The sequence below is a fragment of the Cyprinodon tularosa genome, unplaced genomic scaffold, assembly GCF_016077235.1.
Source record: "Cyprinodon tularosa strain WSP-4 unplaced genomic scaffold, ASM1607723v1 ctg1046, whole genome shotgun sequence".
Classification (NCBI taxonomy): domain Eukaryota; kingdom Metazoa; phylum Chordata; class Actinopteri; order Cyprinodontiformes; family Cyprinodontidae; genus Cyprinodon; species Cyprinodon tularosa.
The window spans coordinates 1,296-23,423 of NW_024037834.1; the positions used below are offsets into that span (position 1 = coordinate 1,296).

At 38.2% G+C, this 22,128-nt stretch overlaps 1 protein-coding gene across 2 annotated transcripts in view; it reads right to left on the reverse strand.

Annotated features, from left to right (window-relative positions):
- Positions 1–389: 389 nt before the first annotated feature.
- The window catches only part of dtx1 (deltex 1, E3 ubiquitin ligase), a 71,785-nt gene continuing 50,046 nt past the window's right edge, over positions 390–22,128 (reverse strand). Inside the window, exons 3-9 of one of the 2 annotated variants that reach the window (XM_038283382.1) lie at positions 15,892–15,953; positions 15,550–15,681; positions 6,707–6,768; positions 6,405–6,563; positions 4,558–4,719; positions 3,650–3,739; positions 390–2,059 (exon numbers count right to left, since the gene is read on the reverse strand). In XM_038283382.1, the coding sequence (XP_038139310.1) occupies positions 1,835–2,059; positions 3,650–3,739; positions 4,558–4,719; positions 6,405–6,563; positions 6,707–6,768; positions 15,550–15,681; positions 15,892–15,953 (892 nt within the window). In that variant the 3' untranslated portion in view covers positions 390–1,834. Of the gene's footprint in view, positions 2,060–3,649; positions 3,740–4,557; positions 4,720–6,404; positions 6,564–6,706; positions 6,769–15,549; positions 15,712–15,891; positions 15,954–22,128 lie in introns of both variants that reach the window. The other variant, XM_038283373.1, reaches the window with a different exon arrangement.

Below are 22,128 nucleotides of genomic sequence, written 5' to 3' on the forward strand. Positions count from 1 at the left end.
TTTTAAAAACGCGGTATCGATCTATTTTACTTTCAAAATCTCGTGAAATTTCATCGTTCTGTTACAAACTCGTGATATTTGCAAATTCTTGTGAGATTTTTTTAGTAAAATAGATCGATACCGCGTCAATATATCAACATATAAAAATATGGCAAAATTTCGTGAATTTTCGGGGGATTTCGTAACATAACGATGACATATAGCAATATTTCATTAGTAAAAGAGATTGATATGGTGTTTTTAAATGGCAATATATCAGCATATGAAGATATTGTGATATTTTAATGTATCAATATTTTTTCCCTCGTCGTTAGAAGTTTTTAAGTCTGTAAAAAATAAGTTTTTGAGGAAGAAGAAGAAGTAGTATTTTTAATTTTTTTTTAGACTTTAGAAACTCAGAAGCTGATCAAATATCGGGTTAAATATCGGTGGGGTGGCTGATGTCCGATATTCAGTTTTAAGGCCGATACAGGCTGATACCGATAGGGGGCCGATTATATCGTGCATCCCTAACGGAGTTACTTGTAAAATCAACATTTAGCAGTCCAAAATAAATTCTCATCAGAGAACCAAAGATATGTTTGATCAGGTAAGTGTCATATGTTTTGTTGCAACTTTCAGCTTAGCTTAAAAGGGAGCTCAGGCTCATGTAAAGCGGTGCTCTGGATCACATGACTCATTGGGCAAGATATCCTACCCTCTCATATTACATGGGGGAGTTTTTAAAAATGGCAGCATGCATCAATACCCTCCAAGTGCGCTGATGCATGTCTAATTTGTCTTAAAGGAGCTAATGCTTGGGTCAAAAGTTACAAAGTGTTGCTTTTACATCACCATGAACACAGCATCGGCAAAGGGAAACAAGGTGGTGATACCCATCATGCTGTGGGTATGAAATTTCCCCATAAAAAGTCCCCACAGAAAATGTATACGATCATGGCAGAGATTTTTCTAGGATAAAAACTTAAAAAGGCCTTAAAGACTTTCAATAAATCTGTATTTTAATGTGTTAGGGTGGCCTAGTCAAAGTCAGAGTAATATCCATTGAAGAAAAACTGCCAACAAAAGTATTTCAATGATTTGACTGATGCTCAATGCGTAAAGTTGGTAAAAATATACCTCAGAGATTTATAGAATTTCCCAAAAAAATGTCTGTTGTTAATAAGTTGTTCAAAAACATCCTAAAAACCTTTATTTCTCCCATTAAACCAACTCTGACTTCTTTGAGTGAGTGCATCACATAAAAGCCTGAAAGAAAAAAAATACTCAGTTTGATGTTACTAGTAGACAAAGGGGTGTGAATACTTTTGTAGGTGTTGGATTTGTAACAGGGCAATTATTAATTGTAAAATAAAAATGTCACAGTAAAATGATCCCATATGCTAACAACTGATCCTCTGTCTCTTCACCCTGTCGAAGCACTTTGCTCATCATCCATAATGCAGCATTAGTCGGGATCATGCATTCAAGAGCTTCACCTTTAAATGATGTCTGATCTGGACCCTGACTATTCAACGCTGAATGTTTAGAGGTTTTCATTTAAAAAGGAGATGACACAAAATGCAGCTTGCAACATGAGTATAAAATGACCCTCACATCCTCATCCCTGTCAGAAGGAGAGGGCGCTCATCGTGGACTCAAGGCATAGATCAAGAGACAGCTGGGTGGAGATCAAACACAAATCAGAACCATTGGCTTCTGCTTCTATTGCTCTCATTCAGCCACTTCTGAAGAATGTTTCAGCTTGTTAGTGATTAAGGAGTTGTGGCTGATCATGCACTCTATTCACTGAAGGATGCTGGACTTAGTTGCTGGTTGCAAGTCTGGCTGGCCATCAGTCCTTCAGATTGTCTTCTCCCACACCCTGAGCCGACAGCTCCGTCAAGACATTGTCCAAGTAATTGGGGTCAGGATAGCCGTGGCCGGTCAGGTTGGAGCCAAACTCTGTCTTGTGGTGAATCTCGTTCCACACGACCGTATCGGACTCTCCTGTGGTGCTGGATGTGCCAATGGTGAAGATAAGGCGCCGGTCCCAAGCCATGATGAGCAGCTTTAGGACCTGGAGATTAAGAAAAGAGAGGAACAGTTGTTTAAATCATTTACTGGACAAAAACGGTAAGAAAACACTGGGTGGAGAATGAAAGATTAACTTAGTAATCATCTGAAGACTGAAATTAGACCACTTTATGCTCTAAAGATATTAACTGCAGCGTGAATAAAAGACTGAATGAAAAGCAGTTTATTTCAATTTTGACAGACAACAATAAAAAAGTCAACTTCAAACAAATAAACAACCAAATACACACAAAAAAAAAGACTGGTTAACAAACTACATTCATCTGAACATAAATAGAAACAAAACCCTCCAACCAAATAAACCTGTCGGCATATACAGCAAGAGAACTGACATTGATTAATATAAATAGTCTGAAAAGGGGTATGAAGAAGTAAAACTTATTTTTCATACCCCGTCTCCCTCTAAACTTCTGTGTTTTTTATCCAATATTCACACAAAAAAGATGCAAGAGCAACCACTAATAAATGAAAAATATATACATTTTTTAATTAATTAACATATTGGGCATAAAAACCACCTTTCATTATTTTTCAGTACTAATGAGGTTTAAAACATAAGTCAGGGAAACCACTAAAGTTGTAAGAAGCTTAGAAAGAAAATTAATTTCCCAAAGAGTTAGATTGGCTGTTAAATTAAGGTACAACAACATGGAGTTAAACTATAAAAATAATGGTAATTTCTTTCTCACTTATTGCATATTTTACAATTTTTGTTTCTTTCATACCTTTTGAGATGTGAGAGGAAGATGTCTGCATGAGACAATCATGTTCTACCTTCTGTGGTCATATTTGGTGTTCATTCAGATTACTAAATTCAAGAGTTTGATGTGAGCAGATAACTGGAAGCTTAACATATTACATAACTGATTTTCTAATCCCTTTTAGATTCAAATTCTCTCTGTTGATTGATTTTAAATCAAGTAATTTTCTTAAAAACAAAACAACACATTTTAATTTATTTATTCTATCTAGCTATCACCTCACTTTTCAGGGAAAACAGCTTGAATTACTCTTAGTAAAGCCAATCAGGCTAATTCTGCTAAGCTATAGGATGCTAAAGAAAGTTTAAATGCTAGACCCACACATTACTGTGAAAATGCAAAAAAAAACTAAGAGCACAGCTGTGTCTAAATTTATTCATTCACAGAAATGCTTTCTGAGGACAGCAGTTGCAGTAGATCAATACCTGATACACAACAACATCAAACACATAATTTGAAAATTAAATATTAGACATAATGTTGGATATTGCAGTTGCTTATCTTTTCTTAATGTACGGTATTATTAAGATGCACATGTAATAATTTGCACAATACATCTTAAAATAACTAAAACACAAATTTTCTGCAATTCTAACGTGTAAGATTCTATTTATAGATTCCAATTAATTTGGAGAGAGACTCTCCTGTAAAAACTTTTGAAGCATTCAGAAATAGTTTGAAACCAAATATCCTAAAATCTGCATTGGTACATCAGTGACTTGTAAAAGTGTTGATTGAATATTGATCACAAAGTGTCCTAGGTGCATCTCTGCACAGCTTGTTTGCTTCCTGCGACTGAACATGGAGCTCACCCTCCTGCCTTTCTCGTTGTCGGGGAGGTAGCAGTGTCGAGGGAAGCCTCTGGCACTGAACTTCTTGCCCGGGTTGGGGTGCTCATTTGTCTGTCGGAAAAAAACACAGAACAAAAACAAAGCATTTTTAAACACCGTCTTTAGATCAAATACAGCTGAACCGTTCTGGAAATGTCCACAGCACCCACAGGACAAGCTTTATAATGAACACTATTTAGAAGAACCATTGAGAGAAATTATATAGCAACTAGACTAATCAATTATCCTGTTTCAGGAAGGATCCTGATGAGGACAAAAATATGATGAAGTCTGATTGACTATAACTGTATCACCCAAAGATGCTCCCCTAAACTTGATTATATTCATATTTGGAGAATTTAATTGTTCTTTTCTTACTAATTTCTTTTGACAATGATGCTGCTGTTATACAAAATATATTTTGCAGCAGCTGACCGTCAAGTTCTACATCCATTAAAAGCTAACGAGCTGCAGAAAGCAGAGTGAGGAACAAAGGGCACTAAGCAGCGTCACTGCTAGTGATGAATTGTGCTGCTATGCTGACCAGCGTGATCATGACCTCAGGTATTCTGACCCTGGGGAGACTAGAGCTTCTCTGTTGGTGGAAAAAAGGTCATTTTATTGTCTACATTCATGCTAATCTCAGCAGTCAGGATAATATATGTTTTCAGCTCTGAGTAAGACTGTACAGGGCCAAAAGATAACCCCCACCCACAGTCTGAGACTGCTGTGTCTGTCTTGACAGCAAACTTCACCCTTTAAGTATCAGTCTGTGGAAATTAAGCAGATAAGCAGATCTAGAGAGCCCAGAGGTTTAGATGGGGAGGCGCAGTGGATCGATGCAGAGACAGATGGCTGTGGTGGATTTGGTGAAATGAGACGGATCTCACCTGGATCCCAGCGGGGATGTCATACACGATGCGGATGGTTTTGCAGTCTGAGTAGCCGGGCAGAGAGTGAGGGATGACGTGATACTCCATCTTCCCAGGCGGCTGGGTGCCTGTTTTCTCCCCATAGATGGATTTGCATGTTGGACACTGCAGACTTCCATCCTGCTTAAAAAAACAACAACAAATAAATAAACCCAAACAAGTGGATCATGTTAATTACACAGTCACAAAACAATGGCTGCCACTAGCGCCACATTTAACGACTGAAACTAAACTATTAAAACAGCCAAGCACTCAAAATTATATTTCTGATGGAAAAAAACAAAATCACTAAGTCTGTATTTACAGTTGGCTTATTTTGTTTGGTTTGAGAGAGGATGGCATGGCATCATACAGCTGGACTTGTCTTTTTTTTTTTTTTTTCATTTTGCACCCCCTCCCCCACCTGTTGCTGAACAGTGTGTGTAAGAAGACTACTCCACTTACAGCTAAGCTGACTGAGCCTGTCTGACTACAGGCTGGGTACCAGAGCAAGTGGGTGAACTAATTATTCAGTTTATATCAGTGGATTATATTCAACACATGAACCAACATTTTACACTTTAAGCATCTTTACATGGAAAACTACAACCAAATTCCAGTGATAACAGCCTGAAAGGATGACTTGCAGATTTACTTTTCTAACCATTTTTCAGACTCTTAAACTAATTTTAATATCATACAAACATAGAGAATAAACACAAAATGCCTTTTTGGAACCGGGCCATTCATTAATCTTCTACTGCACTCAGTTTAATGTTCCATGCTAAAAATCATACATCATTTCCTGATAGTTATGGTAATAAAATGGCCCCAAAATGAGTTGGTAAATTTCTCATTTTCAACATCATCATAAAAAAACATGTTTGCACAAAAAGAAAACATCTCAGCTCTGCTAAACCCTCCAATCAATGAATTCATTTTACTTTTCTATCAGAATGTGATAATAGATCTAAAGTTTAATTGGAATAAATCCATTACTGTGTTTACAGCTAGTTTATTGTACAAATATATGAAAAACAATATCATTAACTAAATTCAAGAACACTGTCAGGAAGACTTTCCTTTAAGAAATACACTTTTAGCATTACTGCCTTCATGCAGTAGAGGTAAGAAATGTCTCAATAAACAAAATAGAAAAAAACACTTTGTGTCGTCTTTTGTTATCTTTTAGCCTACTTCGTGTTGTTAGACTGGTTCTTTTGGAGAGTTTTCGCTTCTAGAAGTCTTGTTAAAATAAACAAACAAAATTCATTATTTAAAAGCTGTTTTTCTTTATTTCTTGGGTCATTAAGTATTTTTATAACAGTGCTCTACAAAAGAAGAGACCCTTAATATACCTTTATAATATTTTTTTTTAAAACGAAGGGCCAAAAACCAGTGAATCCATGTTGATGGTTTGGAGCTTTGATAGACTAAGTACTTAGCATATCTAAATAATAATTTGTGAAAGCCATTTTAAATGTTGTGATACAAAACTGTCCACTTGCTGCTTGTTAGCTGCACATATATTTCTAGATTAAATTAGAAAATCAGATCATAGCTTGCTGAATGTCTTTCATCTGCAAAAGTAAGAGCAACGTTAGCATTTTTAGAGTCAAATTGAAGTAGCGTAGTTTACAGTGCTTTAATTAAACCCCAAGGTGACAGGACTGATCTGATGGGAGTACTTTAGATCCCTCCTGCAGGTTCGAGGCCTGATCATTTACCAGTGTCAGGAGTTCTAGTCAAGCTGTAAGATATCGGAAGGTTTTATGCGAGCCCGGAGCGACATCATAACAACGTCTGGCTGTCAAGCTTTTACCCACCTTATTGCCATTGTTGTACATGGCCACCAGGCACAGCAGATGGTACATGTGACCACATTTGCCAAGTTTGCCCACCAGCTCTGGCTTGATGCCTTTGTGCTGCAGGACGCCTTCATAGCCCGACGACATCGCCAGCCTCTCCATGCAGATGGTGCAGTCCTGGAACAGCCAAGCAGAGATACTTCAGCTGCCATGACTGTGAATGTCTGAGTCTTTCACACCCAGTTAGGATGCTGAATAGTAACAGATTGCATCTGTTGGTGAATACAAAACTTTTTCAGCTTTTTCGTTCCAGTCCTTACCTCATCTGGCAGGACTTTGATCTTTTCTGTGTATCTTCGAACCACATCTTCTGGGTTTTTCCCTGGTTATGAAACAAAAAAGAAATAGATGATCATCAAAGAACATTAGTCGATACTTAAAGCCTTTAGATAAGTTTAGTGTTATTGCAGTTACATGTAATCTTGTTAAAAAAGTATTTTCTTTTTAATAAGCAAAAACATAATTATTGGAGTACAAATTTCCCAATAGACTATATCTATGCTAAAATAAAAAATGGGTTATGTTATGAAGTTTGTCTATTGATAGAGTGCGGTATGATATAGAGAAAACAGGGAATTGTTAAGTTATCACTTATGTCGACCTTTACCAATAAAATATATTTTGAACTATCTTTCGTTCAAGGATTCAAATAATTTATATTTCCATTTCCCAGGTTAAGGTGGGAGGAAATCTGTTACCATGTTCCCAGAAGAGCTAAATAAAATGTATTTAAAATGGTTATCATTGGAATTTCATCCCCATTCTGCATGACTTTTAGTTACCAGAAAAATACATCGGACATTAAAGGGACTTTTAGAGTCTATCTGAATATGCAAAGAGGGAATGCTGAACACTTGAAAGCTCAGTATAACATGGCTTTAAGGTTTTTTTTCTTAGCAATTAATCAAAAGTTCATAACTACATTTTTTTTAATCAAAACAATACTTGTGAGTGCCTAGAATAAACATAAAATTTTACTGAATAAAAAGAAGTCCTGTTTATTAATAAATATGTTATATGTTTTGGTGGGTCCAAAATACATTTAAATATTTACTTCTAGTTGGCATCCAAACATCGATATGAAAGGATTTCACATAAATAAGACCAGTAGGATGAAGTCACATATCATAACTCAGATGTTGCTAGATCCTAGTAGCTCAGTAATGGAGGTGAGAAATCGCTTCTTCACAAACATACAAAACATGGGTGAATATTGGTGAGGCTTCTGGTAGGATTAATATATTTATTAATGATGTGTGAGTCTGTTACACCCTAATATTACCTGGCTGTTATTTGTCAGAACAAATGTTTTCCCAAGTAGTTTATTTAATTAGGACAGTTCCTCTGTCCTGCAATACAGTTATCATCTTCATTATGTACGTGGCAAAGATTTGGAAATGGAATGGGAGCGTTCTTGATCTAAGAACATAGTGGAATATTTCGATAAGGCTGGGGCCTTGTATGTCTCCTCATCTGCAAAGGTGTATGATGTAATGATGTGATGATGTGTCAGACTGGAGTTGTATAAAAAGTTTCTTTAACTGTGAATGGTGGCCACTTCACGAGATGTGAGCCCGGCGGGTAGGTGCTGCCTTCTGTTAGCCTCGTGAGACCATTCTGATCTCGCGAGCTTTCAAGATTTCATTCGCTAATCAGTCTGGAGACTCTCTGTTAAAGAAAATGTGGAGCCGTTCACCAAACGAACGTCCAATCAGCGTTGGCTTTGAGGGGGGTTGAGGTGTGACGCAACGAGAAGCGCGACAGTTAAGTCTAAAGAACATGGTGGCTTCAGCCGATGAAACTAGCGTTAGCGTGGCTATCGAGCAAGTTTTATCGGAATTACAGAGTATTTCTTCACTGAAAGAAGAGCAAAACACTGCTCTGGAGGCTTTTCTAAGAGGAAAAGATGTTTTTGCTCTTGTCCTGACTGGTTTCGGCAAGAGTTTGATCTATCAATTGGCTCCTCTTCGTCGTCGCTCTGTTAGTACGTCATATGCTTCGTTGATCTGATTGGTTTATTTGGCCCGTCTATCACCAACATAGGCCAATCAGCTAACCAGTATTTTCGCCCCTTCCCAAAATTACTTCTACGGAAGGTTTCCAGATGGATATGCGGAGCAAATCCATCTGGCGGAGTCAGGTTAGCCTTCTGTAACCCTAAGCAACTTCTCTGGTCTGAGTAAGATTATAATTTTATCAAAATCTGTTGTTATGTCTCATAGGGTTGTCACGATACTAAACTTTTCAACTCGATACCGATACTAAGTAAAATATTCGATACTCAATGTCATTTTCGTTACCAGAAGGATAAAAACAAAGACTCCAAAATTCAACAGAAATTTTTTCATTAATAAACAAAATACAATAAATAGATAAATAAATACAATAAACAGTATTTTGAGGTTGTATGCTGTGCACAATATTAAGCAAGCTTGATAAAAAACTTACAAGATTAAAATTAAGTGTTCCTTCCATGGCTATGCTTTGCACACATAACAATGACACTAGCCAAACCGGTTAAAAAACAAAAATAATTCTTAGCAGCTGCACCTGTTACAGAAAAAAGTCTGAAACCGAAAAGTGCACAGAATAATTCAATCACACAGTGTTCTGAAAGTGCATTTTCCTCTAATCAGCGCATAAGATGAATGACTGTTTAGGTGCCACTGGTGGTAGCACTGTATTGATACTTTTGAAAATTAGTATTGTATCCGGATACAACGTTTCAGTATCGATACTTTTTTGAGTATCGACACTTTTGACAACCCTAATGTCTCATGGTTATTTATACATAATTAGGTGTTATTTAAAGAGTTTGTCCAGAGTGATACAAAAATCCAAACATTTTGCTAAATTTCTCTTGGTCATCTGCAGCTAGGTTGGTCTTACTGTATCTTCAGCTTCTCTATCAGGTTCCCTTCTAGACTTAGGTCTGAGAGCCTCATGGAATAGGTTCATTTCAATTCTGTTTAACCATTTGCGTTTACTTTGCACCATGTAGCAAATCAATATCCTGATATGATGATATTACAAGACTCAATGAATCTTATCCTAATAAGGCTGAGGCTAAAAATGACACAGCTACTGTACATTTTAAATAATCTTTTTCAAAGATTTGAAAGATACAAGACACTAATCAGTGACAGACTCTTCTGTTGACCCATATCATTCTAAAAAATGTCAATAGTCCTATGTCTTCAGTATGAGGTACCAAACAGGGACCAGGGCCAGTTTTACAGTGGCATTGGCCCCTGCCTATCCCCATCTAGAACCACACAGGTCTATTATCACAATGCTTAATGTCTTTCCCACCAACTATTTTCTCCACTTTTCCTTCTATGAAAGAATATGAAATTATTTGTTAAAGTTTTTATATCTTAAAAGAGAACGCTAATACAAGTGTAACACAATGAAATGTAAACTTATCTTTATGATAAGAATATATGAACATGCATATGTGCTTTACGAGTGTTACTGCACATGCATTAGTGTTGAAGAAGAAAAGGTCACCTTCAAAAGGGCACATAACAAACAGCCATTCCATACACTTGATAATCCATGTGTGCAACCAGGCTAGCATGGCTGAGAGCGCACACTCAGCTTACACCCCTAATACGCTTATAGGCAACCTCTCTACCCCATGAGGCTTTGTTTGTTGATTTGAGGCCCAGCCAGTGAGCAAAAGCAGCGGCAGCAGTTGAAAGGGACCGAAAAGCTACGGTGCAGCGGAAGCAAGGAATAGGGAGAGAAAACAGAAAGAGGAGAAAGATATACTGTGGGTCCATGCATAAAGGATATTACACAACTGGGACGGCTTAATTAGTCAGATTAGAAACCTTCCAGACTTTTTTCTTCCCTGCTCTGAGTGAGAATAATGAAGCTTATCTCAAGGCCGCCACCTAGTTTACATAGGTTATATGATTACACAAAGGGTGGGAAATCTATGAAAAATTACCTACTTTCCATCCTAAAAAATAACCTTCACAACATCTTTTATTTTCAATATTATCAGTGGTAACCTAGATTAGTGTTGCAAAGTGGTAGAGTAATAATAGGGACTGAGAAGGCAAATATTAAAGAATAAACTAGGGATGCACGATATAATCGGCCCCCTATCGGTATCGGCCTGTATCGGCCTTAAAACTGAATATCGGACATCGGCCACCCCACCGATATTTAACCCGATATTTGATCAGCTTCTGAGTTTCTAAAGTCTAAAAAAAAAAAAAAAAAAAAAAAATACTACTTCTTCTTCTTCCTCAAAAAAATCTTTTTTACAGACTTAAAAACTTCTAAAGACGAGGGAAAAAATATTGATACATTAAAATATCACAATATCTTCATATGCTGATATATTGCCATTTAAAAAAAAACCATATCAATCTCTTTTACTAATGAAATATTGCTATATGTCATCGTTATGCTACAAAATCCCCCGAAAATCCATGAAATTTTGCCATATTTTTATATGTTGATATATTGATGCGGTATCGATCTATTTTACTAACAAAATCTCACAAGAATTTGCAAAATATCACGAGAGTTTGTAACAGAACGATCAAATAGATCGATACCGCGTTTTTAAAAATCAATTTGATATCAGCATATGAAAATATATTTGAGTATATTATTTTTCAAAGTGTCAGAAATGGATAACAAAACTGCTATTTTCAATGACTACTTATTTTTGTCCAGCTTTAACATCGCTATCGACATCGGTTATCGGCTACATGAGTTTTAAAATATCGGCATATCGGATATCAGCCAAAATCCCAATATCGTGCATCCCTAGAATAAACAGATCAACAAGACGTTCTAGATTGTTTGTTGCATGGAATATTACTTTGATGTCTTCTTTGTGAACTGTTGCAAAGGTGGCATTCATGATGACCGAAACGCAAAAGTTAGCTTCTAGCATTAAGATAAATAGAGGAGGGTTGGTCTGTACAAGCAGCTGAAGAACAAAAAAAAATAAATTTCCCAGCTTTAAAAAAATCTGTCAACCCTTTGATTTTTATTCAATAAGGAAATTTAAATGGAAATGAACTTTTTTTTTATATTACTGCTGGTATTTTGACTCAATTATCCACAGCACAGGGGGCTTGGGTGTAATTAAAGGCAATAACGATTCCTAAGTTGTGCTGATAGCCTGAGGAAACACTGACAATAAATCAGCATGCACAGAAGCAGGTTACCTCTCTCAAGGGAGACAGCTCTTATTAATACATCTGTGTGTTGCCGGCTATATTATGCCAAGTTTTCTGCCTGTTAAAATGCTCTATACTATCCAGTTCCTATATATCTGATCATTAATCAGACACCTCAATCCTATTATAGCTTCTTTTTCAGCATCGGCTCTTGTCTGACCTAAAATCTGTCTGTAGCTGCCAGTACAGCATGTAGTTTGTGCTTCAGCCACAAACACACACAGCTTGAAATTTGGCAGAAGGCACTTCTGTGTTATAGGGATCTTGCAGATCTGGCAAGACTCCAGCTGCCTTGCAAGGTTATGTAATGGATCTCCAGACTGAAGAAAATATCTGGTTATAAAATTGTCTGTTTTTTGTTATTGAAATACCCCTAGAGGTAACATTACATTTACAAGTAACTTCTGTTTTGATTTGGGTTTATTTATCTGGGACCACTTAGACTTGGATCCTAATAAAGAGAATTGATAAACTCTCACTTCTTCCTCAACCTTCTATCAGACACTGAGTGCCGGAAGGTTTTGGGTCAAAGCTGCCTGATATTTAGAATTGTTCAGAATAAAACCAACTAGACTAGACTTAGACTTAGACTTCTTTATTTGTCATTTTGTATGCACAGGGTGCATACAGAACGAAATTGCGTTACATACAGCTTATGAACGTTGCATTGATATTTCACAATGGCACGAGTTATAGAAAAATACAAAAAGTGCAGCAGTGGTCAAAGTGTGAACAGTGCAGAGGATAAGAGACAGTGTGCAAGTTGCAGTGGTTCAGTGCAAAATGGCATTTGTGCAAAAAATGCGTTATTGAAAAATACAATGAGATGAACAATTTAAAGGGCTAAAAGTTAAAAGTTCAGCAGCATTTGATGCCCGATAATGTGCAATAGGTGCAGAGTTCGGATTGTGGATCAAAGGTTCAACAGTCTGATGGCAGTGGGGAAGAAGCTGTTGCACAACCTGGTGGATCTGCAGCGGATGCTGCGGAACCTCTTTCCAGAGGGCAGCAGGGAGAACAGTCCATGGTGGGGGTGTGAGGGGTCTTTGATGATATTACGGGCTCGGGACACACAGCGCTGTGATGAAATGTCCTTAATGGAGGGAAGAGGAGCCCCAATGATTCCTTCCGCTGTCCTCACCACCCTCCTCACATTCTTCCAGTCAGAAGCTCTGCAGCCTCCACACCACAGAGAGAGACAGCTGGTCAGAACGCTCTCTATGGTGCTTCTGTAGAAGGTTGTGAGGATGGGCGGGGGCAGGCGGGCTCTCCTCATCCTCCGCAGAAAGTACAAGCGCTTCTGTGCCCTCTTCACTAGAGATGAAGTGTTTACAGTCCAGGTGAGGTTGTCCGTGATGTGCACCCCCAGGAACTTTGTGCTGCTGACCACCTCCACAGCTGAGCTGTTGATGAGCAGTGGAGCATGGTGGGGGCGGTTTTTCCTGAAGTCGACGATGATCTCCTTCGTCTTCTCCACGTTCAGGATCAGACTGTTTTCACTGCACCAGTCCACCAGCTGCTCCACCTCCTCTCTGTAGTCCCGGTCGTTGTCGTCCCTGATGAGGCCCACCACCGTGGTGTCGTCCGCAAACTTCACGATGTAGTGTAGCTATAGTTGGATAAAAGTGATGCTGAGAATGATACTGCCACCACCATGTTTCACTGTGGGTCTCTTGGCCCAAATGGTTTTGGAAATGTTTAAAAATCTAATAACTGATGATCTTCTTTACTTTAACAATGTTAATGTAATGTTATGGTTGGTTTATATTCCAACCCCGACGGATAACTTTTTGCAATGAGAGGATTAAGATCTTTTGTAAACAACACAGAGACTATTACAGGTGATGGTCATAAAATTAGAATATCATGAAAAAGTAGATTGATTTCAGTAATTCCATTTAAAAAGTGAAACTTGTATATTATATTCATACATTACATACAAACTCATATATTTCAGATGTTTATTTTGTTTAATTTTGATGATTACAAATGACAACAAATGAAAATCTCAAATTCATCATATCAGAAAATTAGAATATTACTGAAGACCAATAAAAACAAAGGATTTATAGAAATGTTGGCCAACTGAAAAGTATGAACATGAAAAGTATGAGCATGTACAGCACTCAGTATTTAGTTGGGCCTCCTTTGGCCTGTATTACTGCAGCAATGCGGCGTGGCATGGAGTCGATCAGTCTGTGGCACTGCTCAGGTGTTATGATAGCCAAGGTTGCTCTAATAGTGGCTTTTAGCTCTTCTGAATTGTTGGGTCTGGTGTATTGCATCTTCTTCTTCACAATACCCCATAGATTTTCTATGGGGTTAAGGTCAGGAGAGTTTGCTGGCCAATTAAGAACAGGGATACCATGGTCCTTCAACCAGGTACTGGTAGCTTTGGCACTGTGTGCAGGTGCCAAGTCCTGTTGGAAAATGAAATCTGCATCTCCAAAAAGTTGATCAGCTGCAGGAAGCATGAAGTGCTCTAAAACTTCCTGGTATGTGGCTGCGTTGACCCTGGACCTCAGAAAACACAATGGACCAACACCAGCAGATGACATGGCACCCCAAACCATCACTGACTGTGGAAACTTTACACTGGACTTCAAGCAACGTGGATGAAGTGCCTCTCTTCTTTTCCTCCAGACTCTGGGACCTTGATTTCCAAAGGAAATGCAAAATTTACTTTCATCAGAGAACATGACTTTGGACCACTCACCAGCAGTCCAGTCCTGTTTCTCTTTAGCCCAGGCAAGACGCTTCTGACGCTGTCTGTGGTTCAAGAGTGGCTTGACACAAGGAATGCGACAGCAGAAACCCATGTCTTTCATACGTCTGTGTGTGGTGGTTCTTGAAGCACTCACTCCAGCTGCAGTCCACTCTTTGTGAATCTCCCCCACATTTTTGAATGGGTTTTGTTTCACAATCCTCTCCAGGGTGCGGTTATCTCTCTTGCTTGTACACTTTTTTCGACCACATCTTTTCCTTCCCTTCGCCTCTCTATTAATGTGCTTGGACACTGAGCTCTGTGAACAGCCAGCCTCTTTAGCGATGACCTTTTGTGTCTTGCCCTCCTTGTGCAAGGTGTCGATGGTCGTCTTTTGGACAACTGTCAAGTCAGCAGTCTTCCCCATGATTGTGTAGCCTATAGAACTAGACTGAAAGACCATTTAAAGGCTTTTGCAGGTGGTTTGAGTTAATTAGCTGATTAGAGTGTGGCACCAGGGGCCATCAATTTTGAACCTTTTCACAATATTCTAATTTTCTGATATGATGAATTTGAGATTTTCATTTGTTGTCATTTGTAATCATCAAAATTAAACAAAATAAACATCTGAAATATATGAGTTTGTATGTAATGTATGAATATAATATACAAGTTTCACTTTTTAAATGGAATTACTGAAATCAATCTACTTTTTCATGATATTCTAATTTTATGACCAGCACCTGTATTTCAAATTAGAGATAAAATTGAGCAAATGTTATTTAAATCTGACATGGACAGCTGGGTTATTTTTCAGGTTATTCAGATCTGCTATAACTCACAGCCATTATGAACTCATGAAGAGTGAATGCTCACACTGAAAAAGAAGGAATTAGGCATTAAAATTTGATTATAATAAATAGGTTTGTTCCATGCAGATCCTGCATGAAAACTTTCAACAGTTTATATGAGAGGATGGGATGAAGGATAAACAACAGATTCCTAGACAGCTGATGCAGAAACACTGTGCTAAACTTGGCAGGACACTCTCAGCCGAGTGTCAGTAGCTCTGCTACTTTTTTCCCCACACATTGCTAGCAAACTAAAAAAATCCCAAATTGGTGCAACCTTAAATCATTTGCCTTCATGAGACAACCCCCACCCCCCACCCCTCCTCTTCTCTCAGACTCACCTCTCTTCAGATGCTTCTTCTTGGTTTTGCGCCGCATGCCATTGATCCCTGGCACAGGCTTCATGTCGCTCTTGTTGATGGGTGGCGGGTGCAGTATAGGCTTTGGAGCTCGAGTCAGGCAAACCGGCAGACCTGCAGCGCACATCAGGATACCTGTCATACCTGATACATATGTACACACGTAAACACAGAGAAGAGTGGAAGAAGAACAGTGATAGTCAATCATTTTCTTCTGAACGATTATCTATAGATAGCAAATTAGGGTAGAAATTATACATTTTAGTGAAAATACCTTAACTAGCTTGTTCTGTATTATATGCCTTAAGAGCAGTAATTTCTAACCTGCTAGTGCTGGATGCACAGGTCCAGAGCCAGTCAGGTTTTTCACTGGTAAAGCAGGAACACTAGAGGGGGGAAGATATATAAAGAAAAAAAATAAGTTGCAAAAATGAATAATCTTGCTTATAGTAAATGGACCAGATAGAGCAAAACAGAAAAAAATAGAAAGTAACAAACTGTTCTCCTCTGCAACCCACTATGATTACTGAAGTTAAAATGTCATGCTCTTCAGCAGACAGAGCTGAAATGTGTTGAGGCGACTTGACCCATGTACAAAGCACTGCAGCAGGGCCTGATTCCTGATGACATTTGGAAAGCTTGGACTTTGTGGCGAACACAGACAACAGTTCACTTACACACATTTCAAAGAGCGGACAAAAGCCAGCTGTGTATTAATAGCACAGCATCCAGTGGCTCTTTACGGGGGGGAGGGACACCTTCATACAAACAGCATCACCCTGCAGAGCAGAGCTCAGGAACTTCAATCAGCTCTTCTGATACAAAACACAACTCTGTGCAGCAGAACAACTGATGCCAGAGCTTCAAACAATAAACGCCTCTTGAAGATTTGATAACCTCTGAGTACATTAAGAGATTTTTATTATAACCATTCAAACTTTAGAATAAAAGTCTCACAAAACCTGATTCAAATGTGAAACAATTACACACAGCTATACCAAAAAAGCTATTTTCAAAAATCTCACTTTAAAAAAGAGCCAACCCCCAAAGCTCCTTTTTTGGCCAAGAAAGCACAACCATGGTACATTGTAATTTGAACATTGTTTACTAAACAAGATGCAGAGAATTTTAAGCGGAATCTGGAACCGGTTCTGCAGTCACATAAATTTTTTTTATACTATTTCCTAAATTGTAATACCATTTTTTACTGGTAATACAATATAGGAGAAATTATAGTAGTATACTTCATGTGGCCTCTTTTTGTTTTATTCCAATGTTTTCATTTAGAAATGTTTCCAAAGCAAATAAAGTGTTAATAATTCTCTAATAATGCTATATGTGTCGCTGTAAGTTTTTTACACTATAGTAATTGTATTAGGGGCCTCTCTGGGCCCCTATCAGTCATGGGTCCCTACATTTCTCCTTATTCTTCCCCTTTTAGGTACTAATGTGTACTATACCTTGTAATTATTGACAGGCTGCATTCATAGTGATCAACTATCATTTGTTTTAAAGCAACACTGAATAATTTTTAGTCACTAGCAGCACTAGATCTGGAACTTCTAGTTTAAGACTCCCTCAAAGACACCGGTAACACTGCACTGTCGCAAAATTAAACAGTCTCCCATCCTGTTTTTTAATCTAATAGCAGACCACTTTTGACCAGCAGACTGACAAGTCATAGAGTTTCTTGTAAAGACAAGGATATATTTACCCCTCTGGATTAAATTCCTGCATCAGAGAACCAAAAATATGTCGGATTAGATTAGTGTTATGTCTCATTTTATGCCTAGAAAAAACGTTTACTTTAGCTTTGATGCTTAGTAGAAGGTCAGACTGACATAAGGGGGCACTCTGCGCCAAATTCCTCATTCAGTGGCGAATCCAACCATCTGAAGTTTCATAGAGAAGTCTTTTAAAGAAGGGCTCTGATAGCTACCTATTGCTGTAAATGTATCTACAAAACTGGGATCAAAATTTGCGCAGTTTTGCTTTAAAGTTAATGAATTTAATGTTTGTGTGGTCCAACACAACAACAAAGAAAAGGTAAAAACATCTTTTGAACCAACATTTATCGAGGTAGAAAAATCCTGTTTTGCAAGCAATACAATATATTTTTTGGATTTAGGACGGTTGTTACCTGACTCACCACATTCTGGTTACAAAAGAGGACCAGAGACGGTGGAGGCATACAAAGGAAAGAGTTGGCTTTCTCACGTTAACAAAACCTCTATTGTGAGGTCACAGCTATATATTGTAGGGTAACAAGGGGCAGGGTTAGGTGAAAATTAGTGTAGGCCCCACTAGGTCCACACTGACCTGACCTCCAGGTTTTGTGAGCTGGATAGACAGTCATGATGCCCATTGATCTCAGTGAATCTTACATTCCAAAGTTTTTTAACCATAAACAGGCCTTTGAATCTTGATACCATTCGACCATGGACTGTCTGAGAGCATTAGCCCTCCAGTTCTCCAGGAGAGCATAAATTCCCATCAGCAGTCTGCTTTGATAGAAGTAAAAGCCTTTGTTCCTGTGCCAGGGCATGACCTTGAGTGAGTTTAATGCAAAAAAAAAAAAAAAAAGCTAGACCCAAGGCCTGGATGATAAGCTCCTACTGTATTGCACCTCTGTATCAGATCAATAGGAGAAGACTTCAGTTTCAGATTTCTATCCCATTACAACCACAAATTTTAATGCATTTATTTCGGATTTTACAATTAAAGTTTAAATCTAAACCGTGATATAAAAATGAAACCGCACAAGTAAGAAAAAGAACCTCACAAAATACAGCATGGTTACCAAAATGGCATGCTCAAATTAAATCATATTAAGTATGTAAGATAGTCAGGTTACAGGACACCAACAGAGTGTATGTCTCTCTCCATCCTCGAGAAAACCATTTATGGAAAAAAAAGGGAAACACTTTGTATATCTTAGCACGAATTCAAATATAGAGGTTTGTTCAAGGTTAACAACAAACAACATCCTGAAAAACAAAGAAAAGAAAACACACCTGGAACAAAGATTTAGATGCATTTCAATTAGGGTTAGAAACTAACAGCAACAACCATAGCTATTGCAATTATCCAATCATTCATTTACATGACACATGTTATGCATGCAATTAATTTAATACGAACCCGAGAGCAGCATAATATAACCATGTGCACTACCGCAATCTGTATTCAATTACTCAGGTCTTTTTTTAGGACCTGAATGTCTGGCAAAAAAAAAAAGAAAAAATGAATTTCAAAAGTTTAATTTTAGAATTAAAAGTAAAAAGCGCGTTCACGAGTCTACGGAAACCGCGGCAGACCAAACCAGACGAAAGTGCGCATTCAGCTCGGCAAAGAACTCATGCTCTTCCTCAACACTGAAGTCCTCAGACATTTTTCTTTCGTTGTTTCTTTCTTTGGACAGGTAAACAGCACATTTCTTCTTCTACGCTTGCAGAGCAGACGCTGAATGCGCACTTTCGTCTGGTTTGGTCTGCCGCGGTTTCCGTAGACTCGTGAACGCGCTTTTAGGAAATCCTATACACTACTGTTTATGCTCTAAAAACATTCTAAATGACTTCGTTTCGAGTAAATTCTGGATGCTACCCACTCAGGACACTTGGAATACATTGGACGAGCAGTATGGAGGAATATTGACACGTTTTATGTGGACTTTTATGGACCTTTCTGCCTCGGGCGCCACAGACCTCTGACCTTTGAATGTCAGCAGACAGCAAGAAGCCTCCCAGATCTCCAGATGCATTTGAGATATCAAAAAAGTACTCCAGAGTGTTGTTCAGCATGGGGGTGAGTAGAAAATGAAGGCTAATCATGTTCTGGGTGTACTATTCCTTTAAGGTGTAGGTGGACAGCAAAGTCTTGTCCAGACAACGTAGCCCATTTGTGTTGAGCAATGCGTCTGTGGACTGTCGGGCTTACTACATCACAGTCAGTTGCGCTCATTGGTCAGAGCGTTGGCCAATAGGCACAGAGAGCGGCTTGAAAAACAACTGGTTGTTCTCATCAGCAATCTTCTGATGTCTCATTCATCGGGGCCAGACTAAATAGCACATTTCATCTCCCTGTTAGTTTGGTTTACAAGGCTGAGTTCAGTTTCACATGATGAAATACATTTTCATTTAGTTTTAAAATACAGTTTAAATTAGGTAAAATCCACTTTTAAACCAATATATTTAGGTTAAAATTTTGCATATACAGATTCACTATGGGCAATTCAAATTCAGTTTTTGTATTATTAAAATTTCTGATGGCACGAGTTTCTGCAAAAAGGAACTGGGCATTTCTCAGGGCAGGTGTATAGAGGTAAAAGTGTTGGCAAACCTGAAAGAAAATCTGTTAAAAGGCAGCAAAAGACTAAAAGCATGGTTTATGCTCGTCTGCGAGGGGAAGTTACGTAATTTTCTGCGTCCAAACACCCGTGCAGACAGAATTTCCACACCGCGCACCTAGGAGAACTTATAACTACGCGGACAGATCCGTGTCTGAAAACATGGCGAGCAAGCAGCAGCTCCTATTGGCGCAGGTTCAAAAAATGCAAACATAGGCCTCCCATGATTTAGCCCATAAATATCACCACTGTCAATAGATTGTGGAAAAATTCCAAACGTAAACCCAATTTAAAATCTGCAACGAGAACTGAAAAATAAATACATATGCAGACATTTTTAGAATGGTGATATCAATTTACTTAAAATTTACAGCTATAAACTACTTTGTGTTGATCTTTTAGAGGAAATCTCCCCCAATACAGTGAAGCTACTTTGTAAAAAAAAGAAAAAAAGAAAAAAAAAAGGTCTTTAGAACCATAAATGTCAGGATGCAGCAGCAGAGGAGCGCTTTGAGACCGTGAGATTTTATAACAGGGAGTGATTTCACACCTTAAACCGCAACAGAGGGATTAACATCTGCGCTCAACTACAGTGTGCGTGTGGTGAAAAAAAAACCAGCCCAAAACATCAAGTCGATACTTCACGACATGCAGCCGCCCTTCACTCAATAAAAGTATCAGCTTGATTGAGAGCTCAGCCATGTTTGTTTCAGTGCGGTGGAAAATGTGCCGGGTAAAGGAAGGACAGACTAGCAGTAAATTTCCTTGGTAAGGTCGATGATGTAAAGCAACAAATAAACAACAAAGCAACAAAAAAAATGCTTCTGCCCAGTAGAACATTTCCTCCATCGCTTCAACACACCTACAAGGAAACCAAATGAAAACACATTGGACAGCATGCCTCAGTTTATGAGTGCATGTATAATTCATGGTGTCCAAGGAGCACCGTGATCAAACGGATAATTTACACCAGAGGAAGGAATGGGACAGCACACCAAAGGAACCTTTAGGAGCATGTGCTGCTCATACATTTTGTTCCAGCTCAAAGCCCAGAGTGCAGAAGATTTATCAAGCATTGGAAACACAGCTCAGCTTTTGATGGAAATGCTGTTTCATCTTATAGTTTTTCCAGTTCTAGTAAGGACGATGCCCATCATAATAAATGCATCAATAAAACAACAGATTAGTTCTATCTCCTAAAGACGGGGGGGAAATGCCCTTAACATCGTTTATTTTCAACCTCTGCAAGGATTTATTCTGAACTTGTAAACTATTTCTCATCCATCATAAGATATTGAACAATTTATGTTTGATATAACCCATCAATCATTTATAGAAACTGTTCTTCTACAAAAGCTGAATCTTAAATCAGCCAAGCTGCCAGCAGCTGCAATCCTTCATGTCACTCTGCTCCTTTTCCCTCACCTGTTTACTTTATATAAACAAGTGTCCACCTCTGGAGGCAGTGACCCTGTCCATCACAGCTGCACCTGAAGTTATCCTCTCAGACAGGAAAAATGGTGCCTGGACCTGCATGACTTACAGTTTTTAACTGTAAAGTTTTTGTATTTACTTATATGCTCCTTTAAAAGCAACCAAGAAGCAGTGGGACTTTTTTAAAACTATCTTTTGCATCTGCAGCCTGCTTCATGTCAGCAGTAGATTCACAAAGCAAACAAAAACATGCCCTGTAAAATCTATAAGATGCAACCTTAGATAAGATTTGTACTGGTTTGTAAGGCAGGCAGCAGTTTTTCCCCCCTTCAACCACAAACCGTTGCAGAGGTCATAGAAGAAGCAGAGAATAATATTTCCTTGATGAAAGCAACAGGCCCTGATAAGTCAATGAACCAAAGAATCTCGTTTGAAGACGTTTTATAATATGCAGCTGCCGTTTCCAAACGAAGAAAATGAAACTAAATAACTGTGGTCTAAGGTGGAAATGCACCAGACTGCCAAATTATAGTATTTTATTGTCATATGGACTGATCTGATTGGAATAAAGAAGCATTAGGCTTCAAGATATTATTAGTGTCTTTTTTTTATTATTAATTAATAGAAATGTTTTCTATAATCGAAGCTGTTATTTTTATAATTCGCTTTACAAAGGGATCCTTTTAAAGTTATGGAAGGAGTGAGTCAGGTATAATAAACGTCTAAGACCAAATTTATCAAAACTCTCTGTGGTTTCTCATGCATAGAAGAGAATGAAGCAA